At 36.8% G+C, this 26603-nt stretch overlaps 1 protein-coding gene across 2 annotated transcripts; it reads left to right on the forward strand.

The window, feature by feature from the left end:
- The first annotated feature begins 1 nt into the window (after position 1).
- ttc13 (tetratricopeptide repeat domain 13) lies at positions 2–26533 on the forward strand. Of its 2 annotated transcripts, none has more exons than XM_073855654.1 (23): positions 2–202; positions 5680–5774; positions 5996–6071; positions 6174–6244; positions 7725–7790; positions 8132–8224; positions 8340–8456; positions 9536–9646; positions 10922–11001; positions 11090–11234; positions 11572–11746; positions 13012–13168; positions 13310–13440; positions 15670–15802; positions 15907–15999; positions 16079–16162; positions 19136–19220; positions 19420–19529; positions 19676–19811; positions 22564–22643; positions 24518–24596; positions 24712–24791; positions 25558–26533. In XM_073855654.1, exons 1-23 carry the CDS (start codon positions 34–36, stop codon positions 25670–25672), a joined length of 2481 nt encoding a protein of 826 aa, XP_073711755.1. In that variant the 5' UTR covers positions 2–33; the 3' UTR covers positions 25673–26533. The 2 variants fall into 2 exon arrangements, with proteins under 2 accessions (XP_073711755.1, XP_073711756.1); XM_073855655.1 differs by having other exon boundaries at positions 19423–19529.
- The last annotated feature ends 70 nt before the right edge of the window (positions 26534–26603 follow it).

Here is a 26603-nt window from a genome sequence, read left to right on the forward strand (position 1 = left end):
AACGTCTCACCTGCACATAATATTACTCACAACATGGCACCTGCTGGCGGGGGTGTTGTGCTGGCGACGCTGTCGCTGCTGTACTTGTGTGGAGCTATTTTATCCAGCGAGTTTTTCTCCACGCTCACTTTCTTTAATGGCGACCTTCACAAGCACGGCTGCAGTTCTCCGGCCGAATGGGAGGAGTATGCGGCGGACTGCGGTGAGTTACTGCCACGTCTGTCTGATGTATATCTGTCTAATTCACTCGCTTCCGCCTACAGTGGCACGGGCAGCACCAGATGCACGCATGCATGCAAAGTCAAATCAGAAACTCTCATGTCACAAGCACAGACTTCTGTTGGTCAGATAGGTACTAAGCAGGACAGTTGTCATTGAGTGTCAATAAGTTTAACATTGCTTTTTCAGTTGCAAATACTTTGTACTGTCATGATATGGAAGAGTATGCGTAAAGCAAGTGTTTGCAACATCAGTGGTGTTGATAATAACAGTGTGGTATTTTTTTGGTACTAAGAAGTAATTTATTACTATAGTATATTTATTAGACTACTTTGCATATGTTACTGTACTTTTAGCATTGTGTTTGAGGAAGGTCATGGGTTTGATCCCCAGGGGAAACGCATAACTTTAGTGATAAAATATACTTTGGAATGCACTGTAAGTTGCTTTAAATAATTGAATCTGCCAAATGCATAAATGTTGTAAATACCATGGTTAATGAACGTGACTGTCATTTATTACCATGGTAATCCAAAACACTACAGTTATTTAAAGGTGCCAAAGAATGCATGTAAATAATCTGTTAAATTGTTCTCTGATATCTACATAGAAGGATTACATATGTGGATTTATTAAGGGCATAAACTATCCAGAGACGGTTTTACATATCCGTTTACAACCCTAGGATTTTCCTTTAGAAGAAATTGTCTATTATTACCTTATTTGGAAGGGTCATTAATAGTAATAATAATGAGCTGTGCTCTGATTGGCTGTTTCTCAGAGCAGCTCCTTCCGTAGCTCTGTGTGTGTGTAAACAGATCTTATGTTTGAGTCTGTATCAGATGAAAATACAGATTTGAAGGAATAATCAATTACTTGGAGATTGTTAATGGACCCTTCTGAGTGGCAAGTTTGTGTTTTGTAACATCAAAAGTAGAACTTTAGCCTAAACGTTAGCATATAGCATTAACTAGCATATAGCGCTAACTAAACAGTCGCACCTAGTTTTTAGCATTGTAACAACATTGTACTTAATTTAATGTGTAATTTAATGTACGAACATCTCGACTGTAACAGTCACAGTTTGTGATATGTTGAGATTGATCTGTTTTCCAGCGGTCTTTTGTATGTAGGGTTTACATAAGGAGGAAAAAATCGTGTTTGAGGCTCACGATATATCATTACCATTTACACAACTCTTAGTTTTCATCTATGTCTAGATAAATACAGTTTTACACTCTACCGCACCTTTAAGGTTTTGGGTGAATTGTAGGCCAATAATCAAATCAATGTAAGCAAATTTGTGAAACTCCTTGCTGTGGCCAGTGTTTCCTATTATAATGCCATTCCTTATAAATTGGGTCACTTTATACTATTATGTATGTACTTCTAGTATGTGCTAGAAAATGTAGACAATGTTCCAAATGTGTACACGCATGTTCTAATATTGTCCTTACATTGAAAGCATTTGCATGTTATTACCCTCTTGACCTAAACCTACCCAGAATAACATGGATGTACAAAATAAGTGCTATGCAGTGTTTCCCATACATTGATTTATTTGTGGTGGCCCACCACACAATCAACACTGGCCCCCACAAATAGAATTTTCATGATTCCTATTTTCATTTTTATTTCACTATTTAAAACAGCTTAATTCGGCTTAAAATATAATTTGATATATAATACAGATCAAATACAGATACAGATCAAAGAGTAGAAGTGAAACATATTTCAGGTGCCAACACAGATCAAACGCAAACACGACATGATGACATCACATATATGCTACTTAGCGGGTGACGTCATCACCACCACAGTCTCCTCAAAATCCTGTGGAAAACACTGCTATGTATTAAAGGGATAGTTCGGCCAAAAACGATATTAAACCCATGATTTACTCACCCCCAAGCTGTCCGAGTTGCATATGTCCATCGTTTTTCAGACAAACACATTTTCGGATATTTTAGAAAATATTTTAGATATTTCTGTTCATTAAATGTAATGTTGCGGGGTCCAGCAATAGTCCACGACCCCCAAGTCCAAAAAAGTGCGTCCATCCCTCACAAACCAACTCCAAACGGCTCCAGGATGACAAACAAAGGTCCCCCGAGGGCAATCCGCGCGGTGCTGCTGTAGAAACATCCATATTCAAAACGTTATCAACTCTACAAACCAGCCTCCGGTAGCGCCGCCATCCTAGACTCAGGAGAGAGGATCAGCGTAGTGTACGCACTTTTCTTAGTGACGTATGACAAATTCGGAGGGTGGGGGCACAGAGCAGCAGCAGAGAAACTCTGTACGCTGCGTAAGCTCTCATCCTGAATGCGCATCACTCCAAAATGGCGGCGCTACCGGAAGCTAGTTTATAAAGTTAATAACATTTTAAATATGGATATTTCTACAACAACACTGCACGGATTACCCACAGAAGACCTTTGTTTATCATCCTGGAGCCGTTTGGATTTAATTTGTGAAGGATGGACGCACTTTTTTGGACTTGAAGGTCGTGGACTATTGCTGGACCCCGCAACATTACATTTAATGAACAGAAATATCTAAAATATTTTCTAAAATATCCGAAAATGTGTTTGTCTGAAAAACGATGGACATATGCAACTCGGACAGCTTGGGGGTGAGTAAATCATGGGTTTAATATCGTTTTTGGCCGAACTATCCCTTTAAGTGTTTCTCCTATAGATGGTTTTAGCAGCAGCAACAACATAAATAAACAGCTTTTGTGGAATAAACGCAACTTTCACTAGTTATTTTTGACAAGGTTTTTGTTTCAGAGACCAGTTTAGCCAATAGCCAGAACAATAAAAAAACAGACCATGAGTACACATCGTTTCAAGGGCGTAACCACAACAACATGCGTGCATTCGATGAAACCATCTCTATATAAGTATGCAAGACACTTAATATAAAATGGGCCCAATTACTGTGATAATCATAATTACCACAAAAATGGCCAGTTACTGAAGTTATTATAAGACTGGGTGAAATGGCACAAAGAAGATTCTTCTTATAGATCTGTGGTTACCAGTAAGTTTTCTTTTGTATCGTATGAGGATTGTGTTTCTGGAGGTGTTTAGCTCCTAGACAATTTAAAGGTGTAACCTAATCTTGTCGAATGATATACACCCTCTGGTTCTGGGTGTGATGTGTTTAATAAGATGTAAGGCTGTCATCAAAGCCCAGTATCCTAACACTTAGGCTTTGTTTGCTGACAACTATGTAGTAAGAAACGGTTTTTCCTTCATGTAACATATCTGTGAAAACTCAATAGTATTAGTGTTAGATTAGTATTAGATTATAATAGTTTTAGATGGCGATGCTACTCTGTACAAAAACACTAACTAAAACCCTATTCGGACGGGATTAGTTTTACAGGGGGACCTCTGAGAAAATCGTGCTTCTCAGAGGTCCTCTGTGTTTTTAATCCCGTCCGAATCGGCCATGTCTGTGTTTTTCTCTGATGACCTCCGTAAGAATTCCAGAGCAATTTACCTACTGTTTTTCGCCGAACTCAGAGGTCCTCTGAGAAATTTAATCCCGTCCGGATGCAAATGTCTGTGTTTGCCCGCAATATCTTTTGAAAACGCGGTTCATTTCGTGTTTTGGCCAACGTGATCTGCCGTAAGGTCTTGCTAATGGCCGTATATTGTATTTCCTGAGTCCCATTCATTCAAATATGGATGTTTTTTTCGCATTCGGCACAGTAAAATAATTAAATCAAGACGAGCTGAATATCAAACACTGTTAAGACTGGCCACTGTAATATCATTAACGTTATAAGAAACTCCGTTCAAAGTTGTTCAACTCCGGAATGGTAATATATTTAATAAAGATAATAAATTGTTATTAATCAATTATTTCTTCATTTCTTTGGGTTTATTATAAGCAGCCACTTATATAAAACATGTTGGCTAACGTTACGTTAATATGATTTGTATTTTCTATTTTGATTTGTTAAAATTAAATTAATAAATTACCTGTTCTGTCATAATTTTACATTTAAAGCAAAATATTTAACATTACAAACACGCGTATCCAGAGCACGTGCTACTGCAACGTCCAAATGCATGAAACAGACACTCCCATCTCTGGAATAGCCTGCATCATTTTAATCCCGTCCGAATCGTTACATAAAATCACAGACGTCCTGGGGGACACGTTGAAACCCAAACGTTGTTTGGAAAACTAATCCCGTCCGAATAGTGCTTAATACGCCTGCACACTAGGGTTTGCTTGAAATCAAAATTTTGACTTCGGTACGGTATCATAACTTAATACTCCGGCCGGTACCGGTACTAAACGGTACCATAGGTTACAAATAAACAGCCTCTAAAAATAAATGAATAGAAAAAAATTATTAAGAAGACAAACTCTGTCTCTGAAATATATTTTATATCTTATATCTTCTGTCAAGCTGTTCCACAAGATTTTTAAAACCTGGTTTATCAACAGTATAAATAGGAGTGTTCAAATATAGTTTTATTTATAGGCATACATGTAGTTATAACATTTATATTACTCATATTAAAATAAATGTCACTAATACCTTTAATCTTAACCCCTTCAGACCCTGCATCCTCTGGAATGGACATCACATGTTTGTGGTTCAAACCAATAAAAATGCTGATCAACCAATCAATACACAATACACAAAATAATGTTGTTTTTAGCAACGGAATGGTTGCTCTTTAAGACCCGATTAGCATTTTTGTTTTCACTGAGATAACGTTGTTCCACTTTAAAACCTCTTTTCAAAAATGTGCGTTATGTATGACCCCAAAATGCCTTCGTAAACTAACAACATAAAAACATTACCAGTTTTGGTTGAAAGCGATGTTGTGTAAATAGCCCCTTACTTAGCAACTGTAAAGAAAGTTTTGGGTGGCAGCTGTTTTATGATGTTGTGTATGTGTTTATAACACTGTTGTCTACAGAATAAAGACATTTAATACTAAATCTAATCAGATCTGATTTAATTGTTATTAGACATTATGATAAAACACTATACAATTTACCATGAATAAAACTGTCCTATTTTGATGGTTTTAAAATCAACACAATTTTAGAAACAAAACAATCAAATCCTCTCTCAAAGTTTACAACAATTCTAGTTTTCAAATTGTATACCTGTATGGTACACCAAGTGTTAATGCCAACTTTATTGTTTCCTTTATGATAGCATGTATTAATAGGACTTGATAGCTACATGGAGTAGGTGATTTTTAGTAACCAATGACTTATTTTCTCACATATAGCTATTGTATGCTGCCTTTTCAGAAGACTGAATGTATCATATTGATTGTTTGATAATTTTATGACCAGTCACTGGTTTACTTTCCATCTTTAAAAATCAACACAGATGAGATCTCACACGTGCTCTGAATGGTAGGAGGGATAGTAAATAATAACAGCGTTTGAATTGTTGTCTTTTTGGCACCCTAGAGTCGTCTATACTGCAGCTGGAGGATCCAGACTGTGAGGAGGGGAGCAGTCCTCCATGTGAATCCATCTTTTCACTTAACGCAGAGAAAATACTTGTAAGTGTTGTATTTGTGATACTGCATGCCTGCACTTTTGAGATTGATGTTTCATGTAAAAAGACACATCAACAGTTTTCAACCAAAACACTTCCAGCCAATCTGGCACATAAAACAGGATGAAAGTTTTTTTTGTCACATCCTCTGTAATTATACAGTTGATCTTCCTTTATTGTTTTGGGTGGGTTTGATTCATCCCGTTTTTCTTTCATTCACAACAGAATCAGGCCAAGTTGTTTGTCGAACAGCGTCGGTTCCCATTCGCTGTGGAAAATCAAAACACCAATGAAGAACTTGGTGCGTGTGTTTATCTGTGTTTTTTGTGGTTTAGCTCGATTTTGATTTGTTCTGTAAACTGTATGTGAAGTGCAATTGTGCTGATATCTGTTTTGATTTCAGCCATTGGATACGTTCTCATTGGAAATGGACTTTATGATGAGGCTGTCAAACACTTTTCTTTACTGCTGCAGGTCAGGATTTGATTGTTAACATAAAACTAGGGCTGGGCATAGATGAATCTAGATTAATCTCATACAAAATAAAACTATTTTTTGCATAATATATGGGTTTGTAATGTGTAAATATTATGTATATTTAATAACACACACATACATATATACATTTAAGAAATGTTTTATTTAAATATTGTTTTTTATTATATATTATTTATAATATATTTAAATATTGTTTTTTATTTATATATCATTTATAATATATAAAAATATAAATAAATATATATACACATGTAAATGTTTCTTAAATACATACATGAATGTGTGTATATTTATTTATACATAATAATTACACACAGCACAAACATATATTATGCAAAAAATTACTTTTATTTTGTATGAGATTAATCTAGATTAATATATGCCCAGCTCTACATAAAACCTTAATATGACATTAAAGCAATCCTTTTTTTGGTTAAAATCCAAATTCAGTTATAAAGACTGCTTACTCTGATTTGCATGGAAAAGTTAATAATGATTTATAAATTGAGCTATCGTGTATGATTTTGTATGTAAAGTCAATTTGACTTCCAGAAAGTTAGTGTAAAATCTTGTAATTTGATGATTCAAACAGATAATAATAGGGAGGCAAAAGTTACGGATTGCAGCTTTAATGTCAACATGAAATGTAAATATAAAGTGATATCAAAATATATATTTTAACCTCCAAATTAATTATACAATAATAGTTGTATAGCCAAATAGATTGTGTAGGCTACTGTCGTAGGTAGTGGAGAACATTATGACATTTATGTAAGGAGTAATTGGCGACGGGCTGTTGAATTATTCTGAAATAATGCACGCCCCAGGTGGTAATGTGGTAACGCATTATTTACAAATAATTCAATGGACCAGAGTTAATTTTTAAGCTTACAACACCATAACACATTGTTCAGGGGTTTATTTTTATGGTGCATTTATACAAGACACGAATGAAGCATTAAGCGCAAGTGATTTACATGTTAAGTCAACATCCCGCAGCGTGATTGAAAAATCGTAACTTTGGCAGATATTCGTGCGTTAACCAATCAGGAGCTTGCTCTAGTAGTGATGTGTTTACGACATAGCGAGCGGAGGCAAAAATATGAAACAACAATAGAGGAAAAAAATCATTGTTTCTTTAACACATCTTTGTACTTTTATAATAAAACAGGAATTAAAAGGATCTTGCTTGGAAGAAAGTGAGGAGGTCAGACAGTAAAAACATTCTTTTCTCAATTTGAGCTATTCTAATTGAGACTACCAGCTAGTTAAAGCTGGTATGAACGCAAAGTAAGACTTCTGACAGGTGTTTTCCTTACATTATAGGTGTAGATTTACTGAAAAATAATGCATTTGTCAACCAATCAAACAAAGCATTTAACAGCCCAGTATTATAATGTGTAGTAATGTTGTGTACTTGTTTTGAGCACTTTTATGAAAAAACTGTAACCCGCAGGGAGATCCTGAATTGGTCAGCGCTATCTATGGCCGGGGAATAGCGTATGGCAAAAAAAGCCTACAGGTAACGGCATATGTTTGTCTGACAGTACGCTTCCTTTATTATCATGAAATATTAAACTCGTTTTTCTATTTATGTACTGTCCTTGGTTTTTCCCAAAAATAATTTTAGATAAATTGTGATCTTTTTTACTGGAAAGTAATTATTTCCTTTATCTAAAATGCTCTCTGTTGCTAAGCTGGTAAAGCATTGATTTTTGGGGAAATCACATACCAATTAAATGTGTATTTTTAGTGCACGGTCGGTATGTGACGTTGGATAAATGCGCTTGATAAATGTAAGATGCGTGAAAGAGCATAACCAAATATAATTAGCATTGATGTTGACCCTGTCTCTCTCTGAAGGACATCAAAAATGCAGACCTGGCTCTATATGAGTTGAGCAGAGTGATCTCACTGGAGCCAAACAGACCCGAGGTGTACGAGCAGAGAGCCGAGGTAAGAAACAAAGCATCTGTCCTTTTACTTTATTTAGAAAGAAATATGGACTGGTTGTCAGTGATCTGAGCCTGTGTTGTCTTTAGTGTTGATAATGTAACTTGTGTGATTTTAGATTCTGTCTCCATTGGGTCGTATTAGTGAAGCTCTTTCTGACCTGACAAAAGCCATACAGCTGCAGCCTTCAGCTCGACTCTACAGACACAGAGGAACACTGCTCTTCATATCAGAGGTACACACACACACACACACACACACACACACACACACACACACACACACACAGCACACACAGCACACAGCACACACACAGCACACACACACACAACACACACACACACACACACACACACACACACACACACACACACACACACACAGTACACACTTCAGGGATCTTTTATTTGTAAGACTACACTTTGTTTATGTCTTTACTAGTGCTACGTATCCAAACAGACATGTTTCCTACATCTGACAAGAGTCCAGTAACTTTAGATTGGCTTCAGTACATGTTAAAATGTTTACAACCTGGTTTCTTAAAGGTGCCAAAGAATGCATTGAAATAATCTGTTAAATTGTTTTCTGATATCTACATAGTATGTTTGTGACTTTAAGTGCAAACATTATTCAGAGATATGTCCATTTACAAACCTAGGATTTGCCTTCAGAATAAAATGGTCTATTATTATTATAAGATACAGATTTTGGGGAATAATCAATTGTTTGGAGATTATTAATGGGCGTTTCTGAGTGCCCAGCCCTTGATGAATAACAGATTTAGACTTTTCTTGTCATGCCCCTCAGTGTTTTAAGAGATAACATTTTGGACACACCTGAGACTTATATTACATCTTGTAAAAAGGCCATAATAGGTGTCCTTTAAATCAGTGGTTTTCAAACTGGTGGCCGAGAGATGGTGCCAGGGGGGCCCCCCCAGTTTTAAGACATTTTATGAAATACATTATTTATCATGAATTCTGTGTAATTAAACCTAAAAAAAAGGCTACTAACAAAATGCACTACTTTTTTGTATAATTTAATGTTTTTTTATTAAAATGTTGAGTTTTAGAACAGTTTTTATGTCACAAATGTTCTTTGGGGGGCCGCGAAGGAATGCAACGTTCACAAGGTGGGCCACATGCTGAAAAAGTTTGGGAACCACTGCTTTAAATAATTTTAATCTGTATAGGAATCATTATTAAATTATTATAAGATTATATTATTATATCCTAAGTAATTATAGGATTATATCATTTGATTCTCATTACTTATTCATACTTACAGAAAAATATGTCTGTGTTTGTCATAAAGGATTATATAGCAGCCATGGAGGATTTTCAACAGTCTCTGGAGCTAAAGAAGAACCAGCCCATTGCTTTGCTCTATAAAGGATTGACCTTCTTCCACAGAGGCCTCCTGAAGGTTTGTGAAATCACTTTTACTACTGCATAATCCAGAATCACTTCAGATTAGGAGCCACTGGCCTTTGTAATCAAAAACATGGCTGAAACGGACAGAAAAGCTTAGATATGCTACTAACAGGGTTCCCACGGGTCCTTGAAATCCTTGAAAGTTTGCAAATATGGGGGGAAAATTTAAGGCCCTGGGATGTTTTTGAAACTATACATACATAGATACAGGTCATTAAAAGTGCTTGAATCTATTTTATGCAAGAAGTTTTCTGGGAAAAAATCCATATTATTCCCTGTATAGTTTAGGATAGTATCATTAAAATTCTAGACTTTTTAATAGTGATGCTCCGATCAATGCCGATCTCCACTAAAAATACGTGGCCGATCACTGTTCTGTATCGGACAGCCGATTTATTCACAGCTATTTCATGTACTACGGCTTTTATTCAGTAAGTCCTTATCGATCTGAAAATCATTGTTAGTTTGAGTCGTTTATAACATGCATTTAAAAAAGCAACACTCGTCAAACATCATTATTATATATATTCTTTATTATCATGAAAATACCTGAAAAGGTTTGAAGAACAGCTATATAAATATATCCTTAAGACATTTCCTGGAGCTGCGTGTCATCATAGCTGCGTGTGTATTGTTCTTCGTCTACAGCGCATTTTGAGTTTCTGCACGAGAGCGCCCCCTGGCTTTTGGATGTAGTGGCATTTCGCCGTAATTCATTGAGAAGCATAGCAAGCATTATCGGCCGATCTATCGGAGCATCCCTACTTTTTAAGCACACGTGCTAAACTGTTCGCTTTAAATGCTTTTATCTTCTGTATGCAAATGTTGATTCATACCAAAATGCTTTTTTGCATAGTTGTGTTTGACACATAAAAATGTCTCGGGTTACGTTTGTAACTGTTGTTCACTGAGAAGGGAACGAGACGCTGCGTCTCGTTCACCATACTTCCTGGCTCCCACGTCACCCTGTCTTTGTCATTAAGCCTCACCATTGGTTGAATTTGATAACACATTCAGACACACTTACCCGCAGAGGCGTCCCTATAGTGTCACCGCAGTGACGCAGCGCGAGTTCCCTCAAAAGGGAACTGTAACAATGTATCTTTAAAGGTAACACGATGTAACCTTGCTTTCACTTGAAATGTTTCCCCACATTTAGTCTTTGAATTTGAGGGAAGTGGACCTGGAAAGTCCTTGAAAGGTCCTTGAATTTGATGTTAACTAAGGTGTGGGAAACCTGTACTAAATTGTTGTTTTTCTGCCGCAGGAGGCTATCGAGGTGTTCAGAGAAGCTCTGAAGTTAAAGCCAGACTTTATAGATGCATATAAGAGCTTGGGCCAGGCTTACAGGGAGACGCCACAGAGACGTTATGATTCAATTCAGAACTTTTAAACGTTCATCTCTGGTCATTACGTGTGTGTGTGTTTGTGTATTCAGGGAGTTGGGGGACTTTGAGAACGCAATGGAAAGCTTCCAGAAAGCCTTGTTACTGGATCAAAACCACATTCAGTCTCTTCAGCTCCGAGGAATGATGCTGTATCACCACGGAAGTTTACAGGAGGCCATCGGCAACTTCAAGGTGAATCTCTGATTATGGTTACATGCACTTTCATAATGCGATTATAATGGGATTTGGGCAATATTGCGATTAAACTTGACCTCTTGTAAACACAGTACTTCAGTAAAAATAATGCAATTAAGCTCATAATCGCAGCAAGTATAATCGTTTAAAACGGGTGATGTACGCTGTTTTCCGTCAATGTAAAGTCAACCTATAGCGGTCAGCAAGATTTGATATTCAGTCAGTTTTGTTTAGATTCTGGTAAGCGGTTGCCAGCATCAATGGGATTGCATGTTTAAGTTTGTTGTTCTGCGTTAGCTTGTTTCAGATGTGTGTTTGTTGTGTTGTGTTTCAGAGATGCCTGCAGCTAGAGCCTTATAATGAGGTGTGTCAGTACATGAAGGGTCTCAGTCATGTGGCAATGGGGCAGTTTTACGAGGGCATTAAAGCACAGACTAAAGTTATGCTCAACGACCCTCTCCTGGGACAAAAAGCCAGCTCAGAGTATCTCAAAGTCAAATATCTCAGAGGTGAGAATTTAGCAGACCTTTTATAATCATTTTAAAGTTACAAACACAAAATGTGAGCATGTACAATGTGCATAAACAAATTTTTGCTATTAAAATATACTTACGAATAACTCCACCCCAAAAATAAATCCGCTCTAATTTTGTACTTACAGCCATGTCATCCAAGATGTTTGTCTCTTTCTTTATTCAGCCAAATTCAGTAAAAGTAATTCATATGACACGTAACCGCATCAACATGTATGCATCTGATGAAACTGCTTATAGGCTGTGTCCCAAATGGCGCACTTTATGTGGACCTGCAGTTTTGTGGACTTACAATGGCTGTCGTGCATGTGTGTCCATTAAGTCCACAAGACCCATTTGTCATTTAAGGTTTTAAAAGGGTACTCATGAGCGCCCCCTTTTCGGACGATATGCCCTTGATATGCAGGGCCATTAGATGTGTTCGACTTCATGCGGCGCTGAAAGAACTGACAGGTGGATGACGTCAAAGTATCACGAGAGCAAGCCGAAATTAGACTGAGTTTGATGTCTCAAATCACTCTTGCTCTACTTTGATTTCATTCGCATGTTGGTTCTTGTGGCGCTGCAAGTCAAACAAGCCTATTGTCTGTTTACATACGCATCTTAAAGCAACACTAAAGAGTTTTTGCTCTTTGCTCCCCCTACAGGTTGGAAGCGAAATAGTCCGTTACCACTGTCGTAAATAATTTAGCCTACTGCAGCAAAGCTGGCTCTGATTGGATTTTAGGTCTGCCTTAAAGCAAGGTTTTGTAGTTTTTACTCAAACTACAGGACCGCGACCCAACGGTTGGAAACTTCTTTAGTGTGGTTTTGGCCGATAGAGGGCTGCAAAGTGAATGTGAAAGTGTCGTTCACCCTGTTTCGAGTGGATGAACGACTGAAACTTTTTTGGAAACGTTATTTTAAGGTCAAAAAAACTCTTTAGTGTAGCTTTAACTATTGCTAAAAAAGCTGAAAATATGGATATTTTTTTCACAAACCTATCATTTTACTTCAGAAGGCGTTTATTAATGCATTGGTTATATATGAACTAGTTTTGTGGTAGTTTAAGAATGCGCTTTTTGATTTTTTTTTTTAAATATAAGTTTAAAAATAAAGTAATTATATTATGCTTATGAAGTAATTTAAGTCTTTTTTGCAACATTCAAATTTTTTGCACATCAAATTTACTAATTAAAGATGTAGCCATGATAAACCATTTACAGTCAAATGAAATGTGTTTCTCTTTCACATGTGATCAGAGTACTCGAGATATTTGCACTCTCATCTGGATGTACCTGTAGCAGAGTACAATGTCGATCAGGATTTGCCAGGAAACTTTAAGAACCACTGGGCCAAAAATCTTCCTTTTCTCATAGAGGATTATGAAGAGCAGCCTGGACTTCAGCCTCATATTAAGTGAGTTTGGGAACAAAATGCAGCCTGTAGATTATTGTTTGGGATCACGGTATGTTAAATTACTTAAATTAAATTTGTCAGTATATTTTTGCATATTTCCTATATTTCATTTCTGTTTTGTCTCTTTGTCGTCGTGTTTAGAGATGTTCTACCTCAGAACTTTGAGAGTTACTCTGTTGATGTTCAGAAGCTCATCTGTACAGCGGATCATCTCGGAGCGTTGATGCAATACGACACATTAGGGTTCTTACCGAACCTCAGAATACACAGAGGTCAGAGCTCTTCAACATCACAATATTATACATAAATATCTGTGGGCAAGACTAAGGGCCAGAATTACTAAACATGGCAAATGAGCGTAAGAGCGCAATTCCAAAAAAGCACAGATGGAAGTGGTAAAAAATGAGTTTAGGGTCAAAAATAAGCAGAGCTGATGAGGTGCGGGTGATCTACTAACACCTGATGCACTTGAGTTCAGCACCATGGACATGGCAGTGGAAAACCCGGTGTGTGTAATCCCAGCTAACCAAGCCATAATACACTGAAAAAAACTGGAGGACAATGAAAAAAGGTTTACAAGAAGTTTTGAAACACCTGGTATTGTGTGACTTCTCCTATTGACTTCTCTTTTATTTAAAAAATAACATGGCTTGGCAACAATATCTTTGAATAATGTGTTCCTCTGGCATTGCAAATAAACTGTTACATGTTAAAAAAAATCCTCTGCCTTGATCCGCACATTCTCTGATCTCTGCGATGACTCTCCTATAAACAAAAATCTCAATAGTTTCAAGCGCAAAAGGATTTAATGCATGCCTTTTTTCAGTGTTAAATAATGGCGGAAATACAGTCATAACACATGCGCAAACATTTATAAATCGGGTTGCGATTAAATAATCTCCCTTAAATTTAGGGAAACTCCTAGAAATGCATATGCAATAAGGTCAGACACAAAAATAACTAGACCACACCTTTTCAGCGCCAATTATCTACTGCGCGTCTTTAGTAAATCATGATTTGCATTGGTGCAAGCTGTTAGTAAATCTCGCCCTTAAGGGCTGATCACACACGATAACCATAACTTTAACTATAACGATAACTATATTTGCATCAACCCCATTGGACGATAATGATTATTACGTTAATTCACCTGCACACTGCAGTACTCGCGCAAATCGTTTACCTTCAATGGCATTAACTAATAGTGCAGATGTCCTTTAATATAAACTTTTGCAATTGTTTACATTACCCTTAAATGTGTAAATATGCTGTTCTTGTTGCATTTACAGCATCTATAACCATTAGATGTCCTCAACCCGTGTTTTGCGCATATCTCTAAACAGTGAATTTAGTTTGTGTAATCTATTATCTTATGTAGTGCTGCCTCACGATTACCGTATTTTCCGGACTATAAGTCGCTCCGGAGTATAAGTCGCATCAGTCAAAAAATGCATCACGAAGAGGAAAAAACCATATATAAGTCGCACTGGACTATAAGTAGCATTTATTTAGAAAATTATTATTCTTTTGGGGGACATTTGGTTTGTTAAGTCTTTCTCCGTTGTCTTTAAGTCAATGTTTCAGTTAACAGTTTTTTTCAGGGGTAGGCTACAGGAGCAACATATAGCGCCCTCTCATGGCTGTAGACAGTAATGTTTTCCTTTGGTTCATGTTAGTCAGTATGAAGAAATTTTAAAATATATGTCGCACCTGACTATAAGTCACAGGACCAACCAAACTATGAAAAAAAGTGTGACTTAAAGTCCGGAAAATACGGTAATCACGACTAATCATTTGCAGAATAAAAGTTTTTGTTTACATAATATATGCGTGTGTACTGTGTATAATAATTATGTATAAATACACACATACACACACATGTATATAATTAAGAAACATTTGCATGTGTATATACACGTTTATATTTATATGTAATCTATATTAGATATAAATATAAATATTTATTACCGTATATAAATATATTTTTTTCTTAAAATTATACATGTATATGTATGTATTTATATAAACATTATTATTATACACAGTACACACACATATATTATGTAAACAAAAACTTTTATTCTGCAAATAATTAGTCGCGACTAATCGTGAGGCAGCACTATGTTTTATTTGTATTCTACCACTTTGACTATTACACCATTACATAGTTAATTTCTTTGCAATGGCGCTGGATACCTGAATTTATTTTATGTCATGGACATCAGCAGAGCTTCTCCACAGTGCCATCTGTCATTTTAAATATGCTAGCACTTTAAATTCAAATAGATTTGGTTGGCTCTCAAGGATTTATCATTCATTAGTAAAAGATAAACGCTTAAATGATCACAATGATATCGCTCCTTGTATCTTTACTGTTGTGGTTGTAGTGAGTTTTTTAATCGTTATCGCCCATGTAAACGGCCCTTTATTCACGTCATCTGAAGCAGATGTTACGCTTATGTAATCTGATGAAGTCGTATCTCTGTTTTGTGCTTTTGCAGCAATGGGTTTGGCCACCATTGAGGTGATGCAGGCCATGCAGCGCACTTGGAGTAACTCAAAGGTTCGCGTCAACGGAAAGACCAGACAGCTGCAGTGGAGAGACATGTTTGACATTGCAGTGAAATGGAGAAGGTCAGAGATCACCTCGCAAACTCTGCGGGGGATTTTAACATGTTTCGTGTGATCTTGGCAGTGGCAGGCCTGCTTGTTAATCTTTGCCGTATGTGTGCCAGCAGGATTGCAGATCCAGACCAGCCGGTGCTCTGGTTAGATCAGATGCCTGCTAGAAGTCTAAGCAGAGGATTCAACAATCACATAAATCTCATCAGGTGCTGTATTCACCCTCAGCGTGTCACTTCCTGCTTAAACAGGATGTTTTTAATGGTTGTTTCTCTTGTTGTTTTACAGAGGGCAGATCATTAATATCAGATATCTGGAATATTTCAGTAGTATTCTCAGCTTTGTAAAGGACAGAATACTGGTTTATCACGGGTGAGTCTTTAATGTTTTAAAGATGGGGTTTGAACTATCTTATTGATATAAGCTATTCTTATTTAATGCATTTATTAGGGATGCTCCGATCGTTGGCATCGGGGCACAGACACAGCCTGTTATTCCCACAAGTCATTCGCACAAAAGCAAAGATCTCTCTCACATCTTAAAGCTACAGTAACCTAATTAATTTGTCAATAATATTAAAGAGAAAATCACTCTCTGCTCTTGACTGAAGAACTTGTTGTACATTATAATAATCAGTGAATATTTAATTCATACACTGAAGACTGTGGGTGTTTTATTTTCAGTACTTTTAACAGACATAAGGTTTTTTAAAGGCATGTAGTAGAATGTATATTTGTTGTGCTTTTTTATTTGATTCTCTAATCAAACAATAATATACCTAATTTCTGCAAATAATATAATAAAGGCAACATTGCGGTTTTATTCCTTGGTGCACCTCGCGCTTTCGTTCGTACGATTCTCTCACTTTCACTCCTTCATTTGTTTGCACACCTCTCATTTTTATTAGTTCGTGTGCGCACCTCGTGCATTTGTTCGTTTGCGCACCTCATGCGTTTGTTCGCGCACCTAGGCCTGTCGCGATAAACGATAAATCGATTAATCGCACAGTAAATAAAATGAGCTCGATCATTTTTTTCGGCCGCAATAATTCACATTTGCATGCTTGTTTGTTTTCCTTGTCTCTCTCTCTCTACCAAAGAGACTGGATGACCGCTCCGTGCAACGAGTGACAAGGAGTGAACCCTCGTCAGTCATTTGTCAGTCGCATGATCTGTGTGGGGAGGGGGGACTCCTGGCGTAGCCTATCACAGTAGGCGTACTGAGGAGGATGAGCGCCGCGTGAGGAGTGTAGCAGGAGAAAACACTAGTTGAGACGAGAGTTGAAGAAAAAGATGGATTTACTGGAGGCTGTTTACACTTGTCATTAACATGCGTTTTCATCGATCGGATCACAATGTTTTACGTCTTTTCTGACTTTTCTGACACAAGGTGAACAGTGCTATTTTTAGCCTTTCATTGATAAACTAAAGCAGGTGATCTCCGCAGTTTCATTTTGCAAGCGTGTGAAAGTTGCGCGATCTTATTTCATCAATTGTGCTGAAAATTCAGAGAAAGCTCTTACATATACATGTAGAAAATACTGTGCAGCATGTTTACTTGCTAATAAAATAATATTAGTTTGCGTCCATATAAACTCATAATTACTTCCGCTGGCGTTTAAATGACAGCGGAGAGACTCGCCCACCGTCTCGACAGACCACCCCCTCACAGTATTCAGGACAGAAGCGGTCGAAAGTGGACAAAAGAGACGGATTTAAATACCAGGTGTAAACGTGATATGTCTCTCTCGTCCACTTGTGATCTGATCAAAAACACATCTTAATACCAAGTGTAAACAGCCAAGTTTCAAAACCAAACGCTACAGCTGCAGTGTGGGAGTACTTTGGATTTAAACCCAATGACCGAGGTGAACCACTAAACCTGAACGAGCCGTTATGTCGCATTTGTGGTAAAAACGTAGCACTTAAAAGTGGCAACACGACAAACGTGCATATGCACCTAAAACGCAATCATCCTGTTATTTTGTTCATTTCTTGTGGATATTTAAAATGTCTTCCAGTTCCAGTATTACTTATTGTTTAGAAATAAAAGTTTATAGATCTTTAAAAAGGTGTATCTTCATTATTATAATGGTCCAGGATCATCAATGTTATCGTCTATCGCGATAAATTCCTAGGCAATTTATCGTCTAGCAAAATTTGTTATCGTGACAGGCCTACGCACCTCGCGCTTTCGTCATTTGCTCACTTCATGTTTTGGTTTGTTTGCGCATCTCGCGTTTTTCGTTTGTTTCAGCATCTCGCGTTTTCGTGTGTTTGGTTGCATACCTCTCGCTTTCATTCTTTGCGCACCTCACGCTTTTGTTCCTTTGCGCACCTGGCACTTTGGTTCGTTTGCGCACCTTGCACTTTGGTTCGTTCAATTGCGCACCCCTCACACCTCTCACTTTCACTCTTTTGTTCATTTGGGCACCTCTCGCTTTTATTTGTTCTTTTGTGCACCTTGCACGTTCATTCATTTGCGCACCTTGCGCGTACATTCATTTGTGCACCTTGCACGTTCGTTCGTGCACCTCGCGTTTTGTTTGTTCGCGCACCTCATGCTTTCGTTCTTTGCGCACCTCATGCTTTTGTTTGTTTGCGCACCTTGCACTTTGGTTCTTTCGATTGCGCACCTCTCACTTTCACTCTTTAGTTCTTTTGCGCACCTTGCGCGTTCATTCATTTTGCACCTCACACGTTCATTCGTGCACCTTATGGTTTCGTTTCTTCGCACACCTCACGCTTTCATTTGTTTGCGCACCTCACGCTTTAGTTTGTTCGTTTGCGCATCTCACACTTTTGTTTGTTTGCGCAACTCGCGCTTTCGTTGGTTCGCGCACCTCATGCTTTCGTTTGCGCACCTCTCGCTTTCGTTCTTTGTGCACCTCACACTTTTGTTCGTTTACACACCTCGCGCTTTTGTTCATTCGTTCACGCACCTTGCGATTTTGTTTGTTCGTTTGCACACCTCACACTTTTGTTCATTTGTGCACTGTGCGCTTTTGTTTGTTAGTTCGTTTCGCGCTTTCATTATGTCAACCCACCTACTGTTCCATTCACCCACTTACTTAACTGACTTTCATACTCACTCAACTCACTCACCCACTGTTTAATTCTCACACTAACTCTCACTCACTTACTTATTAACTTATCGAATGATTTACACATTTATTTTATTTGCACACCTCATTCATTCGTTCGTTCGTTCGTTCGTTCGTTCATGCATCTTGTTTGTTCATTCATTCATGCACTTTACCTGACTGATTTTTTTTTATTTTATTTACACATTTATCTATGTCCATGGGTTGCTTATGCATTCATTGGCATGTCTTCTCTCCATCAGGGCATATAACTCGCGAGGTCTTCAGGAAGTCAAGCAGGCTCTGGAGAATGTAATTAAAGTGGAAGATCTGCTTCCCATCATGAAGGTAATAAAACAGTTAAACTTGAACAGCAGAAGATTTTAACATCTATGTGTCATAGCATGTTCATCCATATCTCAGTTAATCACAAGCTGGATAACTTAACTAAATATTTTGAGATATCTCACTTTCATACATTTAAAAGTCTTTAAGGAGTTCAGTATTGTGGCATTCATGTTTCGATAATATGTTTGTCCTTATGAAGCAGTTCAACAGTAAAACCAGAGATGGATTCACAGTCAACTCTAAAGTGCCCAGTATGAAGGATCCTGGCAAAGAATATGACGGTTTCACCATCACTATCACCGGAGATCGGTAAGACATTCCTTTAATTCCAAAATATTCAGTTGGTAACGTTATTTAATGTTTGTTCTGGTTTTGTAAAATAACTGCTCATGTGAATGTTATACTTGTGAAGAGTTGAAGAGTTGATAGATGAGATGTTGTTATGTGTGTGTTAGGGTGGGAAATATGCTGTTTTCAGTGGAGACCCAGACCACAGATGAACGGACGCAACAGTATCAGTCAGAGATTGAAGCGCTTTATAAAGATCTCACAGCTAAAGGCAAAGCGCTGATGCTTTCTACTGAACTCGGGGTAAGAATGTCTGTTTATTCTGCTTCTGTCCTGAGAGCTTTACTGTCTGATGAGTATCACTATATCTCTGAGCGACTGCTGACGTGTGCACGTGTTCAGTAGTCACGTCTCACAGCGATTAAATTCACTGACACGATGGAGATCAGAGCTCTGGAATCTGCACCTGTCTGACCTGTTACACAGAGAATCATGGGAAACGTATCATCTGTTTGAAATGGGGCTCTTTCTCACCAACACACGTCTCAGATACGCCCACTTACACTGTTACACCCATGTAAATATAGCTGTATTACAACACAGAGAAGAACTGCATACAGCTGTTTAATCTAGGGCTTTTCATTTAACGTGTTTATGTGGTGTAGTTATGAGACAATTTAATGTTTAAATTGTCTCACACCACCTATGTATTTTAAATCAAGGTTGATGTACCACTCTCATCAAAGTTGAAGTGCTTAAAAATATCAAGTCACAAGGTATTAAAAACATTGAGATGCAATGATGTCCATTAACATGTGTACATAGACCAACAATATAAAAAGGAAAGCAACAACACATCTTGTGTTAAAGACACTTATGGGTCAATGACATGACAGGCATATTTTGTGTCTGGGGCATTATGTACTATACAAATAAATTGATACATTTATGACATTGTCACTTTATTTTATAAAACCTATTCAGTTTACATACATAATCAGTGTTTTTTAATAAATACACATTTTGGTTTTGGTATTCAAATGAGCAGTTTTTACTGCAGTTAAAATTGTGTTTAAATTATAAAAAATTCTAAATACGATACTTTTGGCATTATTTTGTGTTCGAAACCTTTCCTCTTAACAATTTTTACAAATATTAGTAGTTCTTGGGATGTTAGGATAATTGAAATCAATCATGGGCCATTTATTAAAGCAACACTAAAGAGTTTTTGCTCTTTGCTCCCCCTACAGGTTAGAAGCGTAATTGTTCATTACCACTGTCGTTAATACTGCAGCATAGCTGGCTCTGATTGGATTGTAGGTTTGCCGTAAGGCACGTTTTTGTAGTTTTCACTCGAACTACAGGACCGCGACCCGACGGTTGGAAACTTCTTTAGTGCGGTTTTGGCCGATAGAGGGCTGCAAAGCGAATGTGAAATGTTTCGAGTGGATGAACGACTAAAACTTTTTGAAACGTTATTTTAAGGTAAAAAAAAGTCTTTGGTTTTGCTTTAAGAAGCTACCAAGTATTAACAGTAAACATCATATCACATCATCCAGTGAACCCCAGGTTTTGTTTATGGTTGGATGAAAAGTTTGTCGATTTTTTTTTTTCCTCAAATATTGAAAATGCTACTTTAATGTAATAGGTACACTGGTACACTTTTTGTGACAAATGTAAAACTAGAAAAGAAATGCTACTTTATCAAACACAATTTAATTGTAATTAAAAAGTATATTTATGAATTTGATATACTTGGATGCTGATATAAACGTATCACGTATGCCCGTTATAAGTCTTTTAAATGTAAATTCATTCTAGAGGTCAGGTCAGGTGGTACAACCAGAAAGGGTGAAACTGCCATTAATGTCCATAAGAAATAAAAAACATTAAGCTAAATAATTTTAATGAGTTAATAATTTTAGTTTTAATAAATGCAAGCTAATGTTTTGTATAATTATTATACTTTACCATAAAACTAACACTTGAGAACCATACATTTAAGAACAATAATGTTTAAGCTATTTCCAGGATTATAATTTCGAATGTCACTATCAAATAAACACAGGGAGCACATTAAAACTTATCTGGCAAATAGTCAGGGATTGGTTATACCACCTGACAATTTTTTGAATAGGGATATTAAAAAAAGAACGTACTGTATTGTAATGTATTTCTAAATGCATTGTTTCTGACTCAAATGCATTGCATCTGTTTTTAAAAGATGTTTAAAAATGTTTTTAGGAGCTTGATTTGTCATTGACCCTTATGTCTACTTTGCATAGATTGACAAACTTGATTCTCAAATGGTTTGCCATCCATGATGATAGAAATTAAAGGCAGTTTATGTAAGGCATATTCATAAAATGCTTTAGTCTGAAGCTATATAATGGCATGTATTCTTCCAGCCAAGTAGTTAAAGCTGCAATCCAAATCTTTAGTGGTTAAAACAATCAGTTATTTGGTGTGTAATAAATTAAATTAAAGGTGCAGTGTGTAAATTTTAGCGGCATCTAATGGTGAGGTTGAGAATTGCAACCAACGGCTCAATCCACTGCTCACCCCTTGTTTTGAAATGCATAGAGAAGCTACGGTAGCCGCCACCGGAAAAACATGTCATCGTCGGACACAACTTAGTTAAAAAGTTTGTCCGTTGAGGGCTTCTGAAGAAACATGGCGGCACAAAATGGCAACTTCCATGTAATGGGACCCTCTGTGTATGTAGATAAAAACGCCTCATTTTAAGGTAATAAAAACATAAACATTCATTATAAAAAGTTCTTCATACACCTCTGATAATATAGTTTTGCATATTATTTTGCATTTCTGTCAAGAGATCCTTCTAAAAAGTACACACTGCAACTTTAACTTGTAATTTTATGTTTCAAACAGAGATGGTTGGTGATAGCGAGGCAAAAACTTATGAATTGCAGCTTTAAAGATGCATAACATAATGTTTGGCATATTCCACAAAACCTCAATAAAATAAAAGAGAAAATCAAACTCGCACTGTAAGACTAAATGTAAACCTCTGTTTCTTTCTTTCTTTCTTTAGGATGCTGATGCAGTTTGTAACTTGATTCTGTCTCTGGTGTATTACTTTTGTAACCTCATGCCTTTGTCCAGAGGCTCCAGGTAAGAAAACAATTACACTGTCCTGATTAAATAACATTAACCTCACATTATACTTGTTATGAGAACTTGGGATTGAAAGGATTCAATCCTCGGTCTTTTATGGCCCTGTAATGGAAATCCAGCACAGTAGTAATGAGACATCGTCACCGCCCTTTTTGCACTCCTCTTACCTGCTGGACAAAAGCTCTATGGAGTGGAAATGTATTACGATTACTTTTTTACAGTAGTTTTAAAGAGCCACACAGATCCAGAATCGAAACTAACCTTTATTGCAGTGTGTCATGTAGCTGTCCATCAATGTAAACAACGTGTAAAGTAGTTGAACCAAAAAGTGCACGAATAATAAAGTTATTGGCTTCTAAAGCAGGGAGTCGACTCTGAATCGCTGAAACGAGTCGTTATAGGGAGTGAGTCGTCTTCCTGATATTATCCACGTCACACGAACTTATCCACGTCACATGAGATACTAATTACCGCCTACAGCCTTGCCTGCGGGAGAAACGTTTTTATTGCTTGGATTAATGATGAATGATGTGTATTGATGTTGACAATGTCTTCTCAGTAAATCATGTTAGCACGAGGTCAATACATGTTGCACTGTTGTTGGTCTGTGCCACCGATCTGTGGTCTGTGAGACTGATCTGTGATCTGTGCATTGTGTGCAAAGACACTCTGTCAGTTGACCAATCAGAGCAGAGTAGGCTACTGAAAGGTGGGGTTTAGGCAGGCTGAGTCGTTGAATGGCTTCACACGAATCGTTTGGGGATCTCTGAGAAATAGGGTAATTTTAAATTTATATTTTGAGAAAATTACAGTGTTTTTTGACCTTGCATGCATTTAAACCTGTTGTCCGGGACTTATAAATAGTGATAGGATGCTTAAAATTGTCATCTTACTGGCTCTTTAATCAATTAAAAGATAGAAATGTAGCTAAATACAATGAAAAAATGATTCATAAATTTACCAATGTTTTTTAAGGTAAGTGGTTGCAAGCATTTTATTTAAGCTACATTTAAACAAAAGTGTTGTGTTTTTTAAATTTTTTGTTTGTTTGTTTAAATCTAGCTTAAATAGATTGATTCCGACCACTTACGTTAAAAAATTGAGTAAATTGAATGAATTATTATTTTCAGTGTAAATAATAATTTGAAGAATTTTGTTGCAAAACGAGATAACTAAATTTTTTTAATTTTTCAGAAAACATAAACATCAGTTGAGGGCTGCAACTATACTTTTTAAATGACATTATCTTGGCTGGACCACTGTTGTCAGTGATATAAGTATTTGAAATAAAAATGATTTCTTAATGTCTAGTGACATATCAGGGCCATTTTATAATTAATTGATATAAATTTCTTACATACTGTTCCTTTAACATACAAATCAACAAAGCTGAATTTAGGTTTTAATTGATGGATTAGATTTAAAGGTGGAGTGCACGATCTCTGAAAGCCAATGTTGATATTTGAAATCACTTAAACAAACGGCAAACGCCCCTACCCCAATAGAATCTGGACCTTCTTTTGATATACTCGCCCCACACATATGCAACTCAGACAACAATGTCAGTTATTAGACGCCCTTACTGCTGATTGGCTACAAGTGTGTTTTGGTAGTCAGCTTGACTCTCTTTTCCAAAGCGTTTTTCAGATATCGTGCACTCCGCCTTTAATTGGTGTTAAAGCTACAATCTGTATCTTTTGCCTCTCTATCGCCATCTCTGTTTGAATCATAACATTGCAGATTACGTTATGTGCTTATCTTTACGTTTCCCATGAAATCCATCCCAATAGCTCAACTTGCAAATCATATTACAAGCTTACTGCTGTGGATCAAGTAAGATTATATGGTTAAGTTGTCTGTGACTCTTTCAGTGTTGTGGCGTATTCTGTTGTAATGGGAGCGCTGATGGCCAGCGGGAAAGAAGTGTTGGGCAGAATCCCATCTGGAAAGGTAAAGACACCTGCTGTAGTTGTAAAAGTAATACAGTTGATGACCCTTGGCATTATTTTTGTAATATTAATATAAGCATCTGTAATACATAATAATTTCTGGTTTTATCACCCAGCTTTTCGATTTCGAGGCCATGACCACAGCCAACCCTGATCGCTTCAGTAAGACAGTCAAGAGCTGGATGAATTTAAAAAGGTTAGACAAACTCAACATCACTCCTTTTTAAATTGTAAGTGGTGTTTGCTGAAGAAAGCATCATTATTACTTTGGCTTGTCTGTCCTCATTGAAAGCCAAAACATGATGCAAAAATATCAAAGCTATTCAGAACAGTCCTTTGAGCTATGATGTTATCAGAACAACTGCGAGCATAATTTGTCTTGTTTAACAGGTAAAATTAATAAATAAGCAATACATTACCTTAATCACTTAGAGCTGACCGGTTCATAGATTTCCGATGTTTTAATTTGATTAACTTCTTTGAATTTGGCGGCCTCATGGGATAGTAAAGTGTCCATCAATTGCACACTTAAATATCTTGCCAGAAGAAGGCCCTGTCCCAAATGGCACCATAAACACTCCGATCTTCCTACAAGTCTGCACTTGTGATGTAACGCCACTTTGAATGATGGGCAGAAGGGGGCGTCCAAGAGCACCCTTTTGAAATGTAAAATGACCGATGGGACACCTTACGATCTTGTAGGCTTAACGGACATGTCTCACCATTATCCATAAGTCCACGGGACTGCAAATCCACATGAAGTGCAAAATTTGGAATACAGCTGTAGTAGATCATCAAAGTACTTTTCGCTTACTGTTTTCTGAATACTATGAGTTCAGACATGCTACCTATTCGCCTCCCAAAGTGATTTTTGACTTAGTATGAAAGTAGGTGATTTCAGTGTGAGAAAAAGACCAATATCAAAATCCACTAACATTTTCTTTTTCTTTTTTTGAATCTAGCTTGCCAACATGGTATCACAACCTTCCATCAGTTTCTGAGACGTTCCAGTTCACACGGACCATGATCGAAGTTCTGAACACAGATTCATCTTCACATTGTCCCAAGAAATCCTGAACTTGAATTGCCATCCAGTCATTTAAAACAAAAACAGGGGCCATCTCTACTCGGGGCATCTTTGCTTATTACGCTCTTTTTTTTTACATCGTTTGATTTTTAACATATTAAATTTCAATGCAGATTTTACCTGTTTTTCCACAAAAATTGTGTCAATTCTGCTTTGTTCAGGTTTTTCCATTTAGCAAAGTTTTGCTGTCAGTTGTTGTGTTATTAAGATTTGGCATTTGTAAGAATTTGTGGTCATACTTGAGCTGTGTTGAAAATAAAACAGCAGGTAATGTAGCAGAATTGAATTTCAGATGTTTTATATCCATAAATATTTTTGAGTTTAAGAATTGATTTTTGACTTGCAGAGATGTCCTGTGTAGAGTTTATTAAGCAATATTTTTCAGCTCTGAGATCTGAATACTTGAAGAACGTATGGGAAAGATGTTTGAAATGTCCACACTGACCTTTTTGTCTTTTCTTATTTAATGGCTGAACTGAGTGATATGGAGATTAGATACTGGGGATGTTTCTGATTTTTTTTTCAAACACTGGGACAGCCAAATCTCTTTTTTGAGTCTCTTATTTTGATAAGCATATTGTCTGTCTGACTAAAAGCAAAAAAGCTCTTTAAAATTATATTTTTTATTTTATTTTAAAATCTTAAGGTGACTGTTTTAACTAGAACTTCTGTTTTCATGCTTGGTATTGCAAAGACTTCTTAATTTATCTGTAAAAAAACAGAAACTTGTCTTTTGTTCGGTATGAGGAAAAGAGGTGAGTTGTTGAACGCACAAAAAATTGAAAATGGCAAATTTGTGGCTAACTTTTAATGGGCAGAGCCACAGTCAATAAAATCATTTGATTGAAAACTGTCAGTTGTTAAATTTTTTGGAATACTTGGAATTAAATAAAAATTGAATGTACCTTTTTTTGCATTTTA

Source organism: Misgurnus anguillicaudatus, chromosome 18 (assembly GCF_027580225.2).
Source record: "Misgurnus anguillicaudatus chromosome 18, ASM2758022v2, whole genome shotgun sequence".
NCBI classification, from domain to species: Eukaryota; Metazoa; Chordata; class Actinopteri; order Cypriniformes; family Cobitidae; genus Misgurnus; species Misgurnus anguillicaudatus.